Raw genomic sequence first — 12,791 nt, forward strand, 5'->3', positions numbered from 1 at the left:
GGCCTTGGCTGGTTCATGCTCTCCCTTCAGGGACAGATTGTGGATCAGTGTGATAAACCTGCGTGGCCTTGTATACGTTTCCTTTGCAGCAACGAGGAGGCGTTTCAGACCAACTTTTTAAGTCTTTTATTTTTACTGTTTTCCTGGAGTAAATCTTGAAAAGTCCTTATTTGTTTAATCAGGACTTAAAGAAGGTGAACCAACAACCTTCTGGTTAGCGGATGAGAGTTTCTGAAGTGTCCTTGGGCAAGATATCTAACTCCGTATTGCCTCTGGCTGTGACACAAGTGTATGAATGGGTGCAGTTAGAAGTGCTGGATGAATGGGTGAATGGGATTTTCACTGTGAAGCACGTAGTGTCCAAGAAGACTAATAGTAACACTGTATAGATCTAGTCTATATAGATATAATCTCACCTTGTAACCTGCTCGTTTTGTGCGTCTGCAGCTTGTCGCCCTTTCTCTCCCCCCACCTGTTCTCAGCTCAGTTTCTAACTCCCCCCGTGTGCCATTTGTGTGTCTCCAGCCTCAGACTCACGGCATCAGCACGGGCGGACAGTGCGTCCCGTGCCACTGCAACTCCTTCGGGTCCAAGTCGTTCGACTGCGACGAGATGGGTCAGTGTCGGTGTCAGCCGGGCGTCAGCGGACCCAAGTGCGACCGCTGTGCTCGAGGATTCTTCAACCACCAGGAGGGCGGCTGCACACGTAAGACGGGGCCGTGTGTTTCCTTTAACAACGTGATACGAGCTCACAGAGTCAAACATGCAGATCTGTCCTTTCATTTGCTATGAAGCACCGTCAGCATCACGAAATGTCCTTTGTTAAAGTGCTGCCCTGTTCTTCTCCCTAGTTTTAATTTAAAGTTTACACAAATTGTCTGCAGAGGGCCTCTATTTGAAAAGCTGTTATGTCACCTCAGAAAAAGCAAGTGCGAGTTTCACATTTCATAATTACTGCAAAACTGCATCTTTTTCTTGCCCACAAGTAGAACAGAGTTAAAACACTGGAAATGACAAAAATGCTAATGGTTGAAACAAATTCCCCGAATATAAGACGTTGACTTTATTTTGAAACTCAGCTCCTTGTCAATGTGGGCATTTCTTTTGTTCTAGCTGATTTATCTCAAAGCAGAATTGCAGAAGTAATGCATATATTCCTCCTACGTTTATAATGCCAGTGACTATCGTCTATTTATAACACCTTATCATAAATAGATGATGAAATGTGCATCTTGTGAGACTCTATACAGAGACAGTAAACAAGCCTCCCATCTATACGTATAGATATTTAAAGGGAAGAGACACATGAAAGACAGGAGGAGGAAATAATAAAGATCAAGTTACATCGTTTAGATCCAGAATCTGTAGATAATGAAACATTGATCAGCATCAAACCCGTTGGAAATTCACAGTTCAAATTAAAGGGGCTCATTAGTTTTCCAGTGTGAATTTGGATTTCAACTTTGCACCAACTGGAGATGGATTTTTATTTTTGCCACTTTTTGCATTTTGTATCTCCTGCTAATACTCGAAAAACCCTGATCGATCAAGATTCATAAAGAGATGTTGTTGGATGAAATTTATATTTGTCATGTTAAAAGAAAATGCAGCAAATTTATGAAAAACAAATCCTTCAAACTTTAAAAGTAAAACTAGAAGAGTTTTTTTCAGACGCATTTCTAACTCTGTCTTCTCTATTTATTAAATTCCATTGACCTCCCCTCTCTCTCTCTCTCTCTCTCTCTCTCTCTCTCTCTCTCTCTCTCTCTCTCTCTCTCTCTCGCTCTCTGTCTCTCTCTCTCTCGCTCTCTCTCTTGCTCTCTCGCTCTTCTCTCTCCTTCAGCCTGCGAGTGCAGCCATGTGGGAAATAACTGCGATGCAAACACAGGGCAGTGCATCTGCCCCCCCCACACCATCGGCGAGAGGTGCGACCGCTGTGCTCCAAACCACTGGGGCCATGATATAACCACTGGATGCAAGGTGGGCTGAGAGGAGCACGAGTGTCATGTACACGTGACGCCTCATAAACAAAGAAATCACATCAATACATCCAGTTCTAGGCCTTTTTTCCGTTTCAGCTTTTTATCACTTTAATTCTCAGTGTTTTTCTTCATTGCTCTTTTCCTTTTTCTTCAGCCTCATTTCATCTTCTCTTTATTTATTCCTCCCTCTGCCTCTTTCTGGCTGCTCCTTCTCCTCCTTCTCTGATTATCACTGTGCTTGTTGCTCCGCTCAAACTTGTTGGGAGAGCCGCGAGGCAGCAATAACAGTAAACTGTTTAAGAGTAGTAATAGACTATTAGGAAATAAAGGCTGGAAGTGGAAAGTCCTGGTTTAGTGCAGGAGGACGACACCAGAGGAAAGCAACAGATCTTAGTGCTGCACAACAAAGTGGAGCCGAGCAAAGCAGAGAAAAGTAAAAGAACTATTTCAAAAAGAGAAATAACAAAGTGGAGCCGAGCAAATTACGTCACATTTATAAATGTGAAAAACTTAGTCTGTGTTTATATCAGAGGGAATTACAGCAAAAGGCAGCAAGTGTTTTTAACAGTTGTTCTATTTGTCTCTGCCGTGAGATAGAAATCTGCAGCTTCTCTGTTTATGATTGCCAATGTTTTCCTTTAGATTTTCACTCACGGCAAATAAAACATCTATTTTCATAGAGTGTGAGATATTTCTTGGTTCTCAAACCCGTCAGTGTTGCTTTGGTGTTAACAGGGTTGAGGGTGATTTCATTTGCATCGTCTATTAGTGCAAGATGTAGAAATACCAGTACATAAATAAGTATAAATAAGTCTTAGATTTAGAATTATATAAAAAGAATATCAATATTCAAATAAAAAAACCTGCACTTAATGGTCAATTTAGTATTAATATAAGATTGTATATTATATCATTACAATGCATCAACGTGTGAGGATCAATTTAATGTGAAAGATGGTAAAGGTCGGACTCATTTCATAGATAATAATGTTTTGAATCCCTGATTTAAAGCTGTGGATAAGAAGAAGTACAAAGAACAAATTAATATTTGAATCACAGAAATATAAAGTCACACAAAATGGAATTCAAAGTGTTGATTCCATAGGAGAATGTATCTGTCTGATCTAAAGGTTGTTGTGTGTCCATGTTGTGTTTGTGTTCTCTGCACATTGTGTGTGTCTTTTAGGAGTGTGGCTGCAGTGTGGTCGGCTCCGTGACGCAGCAGTGCAACATGAACACGGGCTGCTGCTTGTGTCGGGATTCCTTCAGAGGAGAGAAGTGCAATGAGTGTCAGATTGGATACAGAGACTTTCCTCAGGTATGTTTGTTTCATAGAGTGAACTATTCAAATCTAGAGAGATTTTAAAAGACGTATTCTTGTTAATTCAAGGTCGAGGGTTCATGACTCGTTTTTCATGGCAACAGAACGGATTTAACTTCATCCGAATCAGAAGTTGATTTTCAGAGAAACCAGTTTTTTGCAGCTGCAGGAGCTCGTTCCTGGTAAAACTTGAGAACAGCTCCGTGTTGAGTCTGAACTTCTGTGATGTTTCCACCGAGAGAGAAGATAACGACAACATGTTTCATTCTGTAGTGTCTGAAGTTTAATGGTTTGGTGAAGCATAACAACGAGGACCCACTCGGGCAGCTCCTCGTTTTGCCTGCTGCGTTGTCGATAACAGAAGCTTGTTTCCCCCCCCCCCCCACAGTGCACCCAGTGCAGCTGTGACGTCTCCGGCTCGGACAGCCAAACCTGTGACCTGGAGAGAGGAGTGTGTGGCTGCGCTGATCGCACAGGGAAGTGTAGCTGCAAGGTATAGACACACACACACACACACACAGCTAGTCATCGTGGTCCCTTTCTTACATGATGTGAAAGAACCAGAGACTTCCTGTCCACTCCTGTCGCCTTTGTGTTTTCATCCTGATACAAAAATATAGTTAGACCAGAAGTAATTTCTGGAAAAGTTTGTGTTTTAGATGAAAATCAACACAAGAAATATGCAGAAGCAAGTGATAAATCTTGAAATGTATACATAAATAAATCTCAGATATTATCAGATTGAAAATCTGCTGTACATAGTTTGTCTGTTCTTTTGTGTGTTTGTGTGTGTGTGTGTATGTGTTTCCTTGTATTTGTGTCAGGCTCTATACACTGACACACAATGACAGATGCATACTTTCACACAAACAGTATATACACTGTACATATAGATATATACCGTCTCCTGTGTTGTCTCAGAGTGAGGACGGTACTTAGTGTCGCCCTGTCCCTGACATGCACGGTTATAAACATCATCATCAACACATTTCTTTATAATATCCATAAAGAAGAAAAATGTCCTGTCTTCATTTTGTAAAAGTGCAAAGAATGACACAAGGACTTTAACACAACATGTTTATATTAGTGTAAATAGACCCAGGGTGAGATCCTGGAGGATACTGGAGATTTCATTCATTTTGATTTATTTTATATATTTATTGATTTATCTGGTTTTACTTTGTGATTCCTTTGTCCCCATTTAATATCTCCTCCTCTGCCTCCCTGCTTGACACACACACATACACACACACACACACACACACACACACACACACACACACACACACACACATAGACACACACTCATCATGCACATGCACACTCACTGGTAGATTCACTGTGAGGGACAGGGAGACTTGAGAAGCCTTTTTATCTCACCCGTGACAAATGCTAGAACAAATACACACACACGCGGACACACACACACACACAAACACACACACACATCACTGTCGTCTTGACTCTGAACAGGTGGGAGGTTGACTGCCTGTCACTCAAACAGTCATTTTTCAGATGGTACCTGTTATTCTGTCAGTGTGACTTGTTTCTGTCTGTCCATCTCTGTCTGTTTGTCTTTTATGAATAATATTACAAAGTAAAATTAAAGGTGTAATCCATAAATTATTCTAATGGGGAAATTCACTATATATTTTTCACAAAATAATAAAAAATTGCTTAATGGTCTTGAACTTAAAATTATGTTGAATTGTTATGTAAAAGAAAAACCATCAACAATCAACTGACACCCCCGTCTTCTTCTTTCTGTGTTCAAATGATTTCTGAGTTAATAACTTCCAGGACTTTTCAGTTTTACCAACCAAATCCTCTTTTTGCTGTAGAAAGAAAAATCTAATTTCACAGAGTATCTGTCTTATACCTGTAGTTTCCTTCCCCCTCACACGGTTCTGGGTGTTTCTCACTAACCTGCAGGACTTTCTGACACAACTCAGCATTAATTGGATGATGTTTTGTTGACAGCACTGTGAGACTCTCCTCAGCAGAGAGAAGGCTCAATGCACGGCCCTGTCCACACTCCCCTCTCTAGACCAGGCAGCTTTCGGCTTATTAACTCCACATGTAAACACTCAGTGCAGCTGGAGACAAGCAGATGCTATTTTTCTTATTTTCATCTAAATGCAGCAAAGGAATCAAATTAATTTTTTGTTAAGGTGTTTTTATTCATAGAACAGTTTGTCCAAGTTTGATAAATAATCACCAATTAAAGTTAAGAGACTCAAGGTTAGAGAGACCCCCCCCCCCATCTCACTGGTTCTCCATCCTGCTGAAGTGTCCTTAAGCAAGGTGTTAAATCTAATTTAATTTAATATAAAAATAAGATGCTTTGTGTTTGAATCAGGTTTCCTGCTCATGTAACCAAACGTTTCCTCAACAACATTCAACATTGTGTTTGTTCCTCATTCCAGGCGAACGTGGAGGGAGACAACTGCGACCGCTGTAAGCCCAACGCGTTTGGGTTGTCGGTGCGAAACCCACTGGGCTGCAGCAAGTGTTACTGCTACGGGCTCACCGAGTCCTGCACTGAGGCTCAGGGGCTGATCCGGATGTGGGTGAGTCGACGAGTCTCTCACTTTGTTTCACTTCCCCGTTTTAACAGCTGATTCTGATTGGACAATGACTAATCTCTGATCCTGGTCAAACTGCCAATCAGAGGGCAGATGGTTTTATTGGCCTGATCTCCACTCTCTCCGAAAGATATAGATTTTAAAGATGGACGATAGTGTATATGGAAAATTTAAAGACACATTGCACATTAAATTCCTTATTACTTTCTACACCATCATCAAAACTAATCAAACTTGACTTTCTCGGGCACTTCTATTTGACGTGGTTGATTTATTTCCCAATTAGAACCTGGCTCATACATATCATCATGGATTCAATCATACTGTACATTCTATAATAAAGTGACATCACCGCATACTCAGCAAGTTTCCTATCCAGCTGTTTGAGTGGCAGCCTGTTTTTTTTTTTTTTTAATAAAGCTTCTGAATATCAGAAACAGTTTCCATCAGCAATAAACCTGGCGTTTCCCTGGTAACCGCAGTGTTATGGGATGGAGTGTGAGCGAGAGACGTTTCATTTGAACGACAAACATTCACTTCATTTATTGTTCACACAGAGAGAGGGAGAGAGAGGGGGGAGGGAGAGAGAGAGAGACGGGGGGAGAGAGAGAGGGTGAGAGAGAGAGAGAGAGAGAGAGAGGAAAAATTTAGAGTTTATTGGAAAGAGGCAGATTTTCTTTGAACCACTGAATCGTGAGATTACACTGAGTGGAGAGGGACATGCGGGCACACACACACACACACACACACACACACACACACACAAACACACACACACACATGCCCTCCGTCACCATATCTAGACACCATACACTACACAAACACTGTCACATGCGCAAAGACACAAACACACGTGTATTCTGACATACATATACACACATGCAACCTATTTTGTGGTATTTTTCTCTGATGACATAACTGTGTGTGAATATTTACTGGTTGTTAAATACTGATCTACAAATCTGCACTAATGTCATTCAGTAAAAAACTAAAAGAGAAATATCTCTTTCTCCATAAAAAAGGTTGTGTTTATCAATATCTATTTATATTGATGTTTATGGTTAAACTGTAATATATCGAGCCACAACTACTTTTCTTTATCCTTCACACACACACGTCTTTTCACACTCTTCCTGCTCCTTATGAGATATCACAGTTTTATTGCGCAAATTCCAAACGACAATTCAGATCAAATGTATTAATGTTTGGAATTCAATTCATTATATCTAATACTTACGACTCAAATTGGCAATTTCCCCATCCCACATTCAGCTTCCTCTTCATTATGCAGCTCATAGTGCCGGTGTGCCCGCGCTATTGTGAGTTAATAGATTTAAGATTCTTTTTCCGATTCCACTCAACCAAAGTCAGCTCCTTCATATTATTCACACAATTTCCACAGTGGTGGACGGCGGCGGCAGCAGAGAGAGATCCAGGCTCCAGCAGAAGAAGCTATTTTTAAATTGGTCCACTCAACCACAACCCGCAGTCAATAATAAACCCTGATATTATTCAGGTCATATTGAAGAATCAACACGTGAAGTGGGAGAAAGAGAGGGAGAAAGAAAAGGGCTTGAATTTCCTCTGCCAGTCGGTAATAACTCAAATGTGATTCTCATATCAGACGCCAGAGACACAGAGATAAAATCAATTTGAGGTTAAATTCTGAATTGAAATTTCTTTGACAGACCTTGAACAGTAATAAGCCAGTGAAAGCCAGCGAAGGAGCAGTCGTCACATTGAAAAGAGCAAAGACACTTTTCATTTAGAATGGCTGATTAACAATAATACAATTATTAGTGTACAGATTTGTTCCCCTTCAACACAAAATCACCACAAAATCACAGATTTCACACATTAATGGGGAAACATCTCATATTCACACATTAAACTATTGCTTTATAAATATCAGATAATTAACTATTAAATTACGATTGGATAATACGACTCCATTTCCTCCTGTTGTCCAAAAATGAAGACACAGGTCATTCTGAAAGGACAGAAATCTTCTTTGAGGAAAACTTACAAACTTAACTTTTTTAGTGTGATCCACGTTTACATCCACTAACATGGAGGAGGTGAACACCAACCTCTACTGGTAACCAGTCAACACCATTTAAAAGAATCCTATCTATTTTACAGCAAAGTCTTGGTCACAGTTCTCCTTCAATAGGCTCAATGTCAACCTCCCTGTTGTGTGCCTCTCTGTAGTTAACGCTGAAGCCGGAGCAGACAGTGCTCCCCCTGGTGGACAAATCCAACAGCGTCGAGACGAGGAGAGGCGTGAGCTTCCAGCACCCGGAGATCCTTGTCCACCCGGAGCTGGTGTCCCCCACCCTCTCTGAACCCTTCTACTGGAGACTGCCCGAGCAGTTCAAAGGCTCCATGGTAGGAAACAGTGACCATGATGACGTGAAGGAAAAAGAAAAACCAAAGGGACGTCTTTCCTCACGTGTGTGTATTTGTCTTTTCTTTAGATCACAGCGTACGGTGGTCAGTTGAAATACGCGGTGTATTACGAGGCCAGAGAGGAAACCGGTCCCTCCTCCTACGAGCCTCAGGTCATCATCAAGGGCGGGCCCAGCCGCAGCGTGGTGATGACACGCCTCGTACCGGGGCTCCAGATTGGTCAGCTCACCCGCCACGAGATCGACATGACGGAGGTTTTGAATAAACTTTCAAATGTTTAACAGCAATAGGATCAGGAGCTACAACATTGCTAATAGATGGCAGTGGTGACATTTTGTGTGTCTCTGTGTACAGCATGAGTGGAGGTATGCAGATGGCAGGTCCATGACTCGAGAGGACTTCATGGACATTTTGTTCTATGTGGAATACATCCTAATTAAGGCATCCCACGGCAACTTGATGAGACACAGCCGGTAACACACACACACACACACACACACACACACACACACACACACACACACACACACACACATGCAGTCACACACATACACATATTGTTCAATGCAGCTCTGCACAGTGATGTCAATGAGTAAATATGAAATCTGATGGCTGGATGAACCTGTGGGAAAAACTGTCCCCTTCATGTGTGTCTCAAGGTCTCATAATGAAATATATATAATCTGCTGCTAATTATCATCACAGCTCCATGTGGACATCTAACACAATGAAATCTGTCATTTTATCTACTTAGCTCTGGTGTCCACAGACACATGTACAGCCCTGTTCGTGATACCTCTGTTCTAATGGAGGTCTCTGTCCCTCAGGATTTCAGAGATCAGTCTCACCGTGGCAGAGGACGGTGGATCGACCAGAGAGAGCGAGAGAGCTCATCAGATAGAAAAATGTGACTGTCCAATGGGATACTCCGGACTGTCTTGTGAGGTGAGCACACACACAAACACACACACACAGACACACACACACACACACACACACACAGACACACAGACACACGGATGCCCACATATGAATGCCTGCATCTACAAAACATTTCCCCCCCCCAAACATTATCTCAGTAATTCAATACAAGTGAAGAGTATCCAGTACCAGTACTGTACGATATATGGGAAACTTATTGTACTGCTAAAGAAAAGTAGTAGAAGTCGATGTTTGTTGATATTGAGTTTCAGGGAAATCCGTTCAGTCGTTTTTATCGTTATCTTGCTGAAAAACAAACAAACCAGTGGACAGGGGTGAAAACATAACCTCCCGGGCAGATGCAATAAAATATCAAAGAGAAATATCAGTTTAAAACCGTACATTTTGTATATCCGGTATTAATACAAACATTAATTACAGAGCGAGCTGAACCCGGCTCCCAGAGGAACCATGTTTTTTTTTTTTTTTGCGTGCTGCCTTTTCTACCCAGAGAGAGAATGTAAACACGGAGGTCACGGCCTCAGCTTTCAATACTATCTCAAATATTCCAATTTACATTTAGTTCAGAGTTTAAGCCTCTGCGGCGCCTTTCAGTCTGTTTCATATTTAAAAAAACATAATTATTTTATTTGACTTTTTTTGCTTTGCCTCGCCGGGATTACGCCTGGCTGAGCGTCTCCTCGGCTCCGGGTTTGATATTGACTTCCAGCGGTGTCCGGCTCCTGTTCTCAAGCCACAGAAAGCATAAAGCATAAAGCATAAAGCAATAAGCAGTGACTCAATCTTTACTGTAATTAGGATTTTGTAGAGACGGCTTATGATATACAGTACCCGCCCGCCCTCCCTTCTGGGCAATTCTGCTGCATGGCGGCGCCCCGACAGTAATTTTGGCGTCATTGTGTTAATCTCAAAGGAGCACGCAAACTTTTAACTGTGTTTTTCAACCTTTCATTCACTTTGACGCCCCTTTACTCAGGGGGCACAGAAAGCCCCCCCCCTCTCCGTGTCTACATTCCCCGCAAAATATTAGCGGAGTTCATAATTTCGAAAGCCACAGATAGTGTTTGAAAAAGAGCCAACATGGAAGCCAAACGGCCATCGGTAGCTAAACTTGAAATGTTTCGGGTCGTGTGTGGGGGGGGGGGGGGCTGACAGATGGCCGTTCTATTTGTAGCCGGCGTCGTTGTTAATAAAGTATTTTTAAACGGGCGTTTAGCGCGAGCGGAGGGAAACAGATGGCTCTTTAAATGGACTCCATTAATTATTACTGAACAGGAGAGAGAGGGAGAGTGAGTTACCTTGTGTGTGTGTTTGCATGTGTGTGCGTGTGTGTGTGCGTGCAGGGCGGGTATCAGGGTGTGAGCGTGTGTGTGTTGAAAAGCTACTGAAGGGAGTGACTCTTAATTGTGAGTATGTGTGTGTGAAAGAGAGAGTGGTCAACAGTTGTGAGGAGTGTGTATAGTTGTGCACCGTGTGTGTTTCCCATGAGAACAACAGATCTGAGTGTTACAGGGTTTGTTTTCTATCTCTTTTTTATAATCCCACGTCTCTTCTTCCTCTTTGTCTCGGCCTCTCGCGGCGATGCAGGAGTGTGCTGCGGGTTTCTACCGGCTCCGCACCGGCTCCCTGACATCTGCTCCGGCATCCAGAGCGCCCAGCGCCGCCGGCATGGGCAGCTGCGTGCAGTGCCAGTGCAGTGGGCACTCCTCCACCTGTGACCCCGAGACATCCATATGCCAGGTAAATGAGAGTGTGTGTGTGTGTGTGTGTGTGTGGGCAGTCTGTCGCTGGAGACCCTCACCCAGCCATATGCCCGGTACCTTGGTGTGTGTGTGTGGGGAGGGGGGGTTGTCAGGTACTGTAATTAGCCCTGCAATAATTAACGACCCTGGGTTGATTCATTTTCTGTGTAATTTCCTCTCCCCTGGATCCGACCCAGGCGTTGATCTCTGCTTTCAGATGGAGAGAAGACAAAAAGTTTTACACCTACACAATATAGTTAGGATAATGAATCTGACCCGTGTACCTACAAAAATGTATTCAACAGGTTTTTTTCTGTTGTGTACCATTCGGCCTGCGTGTCGTTCAGTTGCTAATCGTCATGAAACCTTCACCCAACAAGTCAAGTTATTGAAAAGATGCTTGATATTCGAATTGAATAAACTCAATCGCATTGAAAGGGACGATTTTTGAAGTTTTGATTTTATCTGCGATTAGCAGTTTTGTGCACGACAAAATCAGATGTACAAGTTTTGAGTGTGTCTCTACTCGCTAGATTGTAGTTGTGCGCTCCAGTAGATTCTAGCATTTCCTTTTTTTTCTACTGTGGTTCTCTGCAAACCTTCTTCATCTCCTCTTTATTTAATCCTCTCTCCTTCCCTCTCCTTCCTTCTATTGTTTCTCCTTCCATCGCTCCTCCTCCTCCTCCACACTCTTTCTAATTTTCTCTTTCTATTCTCTGCCCCGTTCTCTCCCCCTCATCCTCAATTATGCATTTGGTCGTCCTCTGTGTCCTTTTCATCTCTCTGCCATTCTTTTTGTCTTTTACCCACAATTCCCTCATTTCTCTCCCCCCCCTCACCCCCCGTTCCCCATCTCTCACCCCTCTCTGTGTCTTTCGCACCTCTCCTTAATTTTCTCTAGTTTAGCCAATTTGTTTCTCTCTCCTTTTCTCCCCCTCCCTACTCCGCTTTCTTGATTCCTGCATCTCTGTGCCTCCGAGCAATCTCTCTCTCTCTCTCTCTCTCTCTCTCTCTCTCTCTCTCTCTCTCTCTCTCTCTCTCCCTCGCCCGTTTCCATCTCGCTCTCCATAACGGTGTCATTAGCATTTTCTCACCGAGCGGGGCTAAATTGAAAATGCTAAACGAGTTTGTTTCTGTGGTAATTAGCGGTAACGAGAAACACAGGAAGTTAATGGAAATGACTTGGCTCGTTAAGAGGCGACTTCCTGTTGCAGTGATTGAAGTTCCCATTTTCAACAAACAAGGCGAACACGACAACACGGGACCCCGGAGACGTGAAGAGGAGAGATCTGCATGTTTGTGTTTGGTATATGTACATGCGTTTAAAATAAGTGTGTGTGTTTGTGTGTGTCTGTGTGTGTGTGTATGTGTGTGATTGATTGCACAATATGTGGGCTCGAGTCACTCGGGTCAGCGTCAGTGTTTTTGCGTAGACAATGTCCACATATTGTATTTGGCATTGTCAGACTACAAGTATGAATAGGGTGTGTGTGGGTGTGTGTGTGTACTTTTTTATGTTGCCTATAAGCAGCATTAACACATCATGGAGACCAAAACTTAATTGGAATTATATAATATGGATTAGAGTGAAGGTGATGACATGAATTGTGGTTTGGTTAAGGTTAGGAACACAATGAATGGAAGTCAATGTACTGTAATGCTGCACAAACCTGTGTGTGTGTGTCTATATGCAGTTGTAGCCAAAAATAGAAGGTATGCCATTATGACTATATTGTTTAAGGATATATGTGGTTATCTACTGTTACCTATGGTTATTCTCATCATAACAGGGCAGTGAGATGATGCTTCA

The 12,791-nt window shown here is 42.5% G+C and overlaps 1 protein-coding gene across 1 annotated transcript in view; it reads left to right on the forward strand.

Moving 5' to 3' along the window:
* The window catches only part of lama2 (laminin, alpha 2), a 132,716-nt gene that overhangs the window by 74,150 nt on the left and 45,775 nt on the right, over positions 1-12,791 (forward strand). Inside the window, exons 24-33 of the mRNA XM_062411395.1 lie at positions 526-706; positions 1,844-1,980; positions 3,169-3,300; positions 3,692-3,796; positions 5,730-5,873; positions 8,100-8,276; positions 8,366-8,551; positions 8,652-8,770; positions 9,125-9,242; positions 10,827-10,979. Coding sequence (XP_062267379.1) covers positions 526-706; positions 1,844-1,980; positions 3,169-3,300; positions 3,692-3,796; positions 5,730-5,873; positions 8,100-8,276; positions 8,366-8,551; positions 8,652-8,770; positions 9,125-9,242; positions 10,827-10,979 — 1,452 coding nt within the window. The remainder of the gene's footprint in view (positions 1-525; positions 707-1,843; positions 1,981-3,168; positions 3,301-3,691; positions 3,797-5,729; positions 5,874-8,099; positions 8,277-8,365; positions 8,552-8,651; positions 8,771-9,124; positions 9,243-10,826; positions 10,980-12,791) is intronic.

The sequence above is a fragment of the Platichthys flesus genome, chromosome 18, assembly GCF_949316205.1.
Source record: "Platichthys flesus chromosome 18, fPlaFle2.1, whole genome shotgun sequence".
In the NCBI taxonomy this organism is placed as follows: Eukaryota; Metazoa; Chordata; class Actinopteri; order Pleuronectiformes; family Pleuronectidae; genus Platichthys; species Platichthys flesus.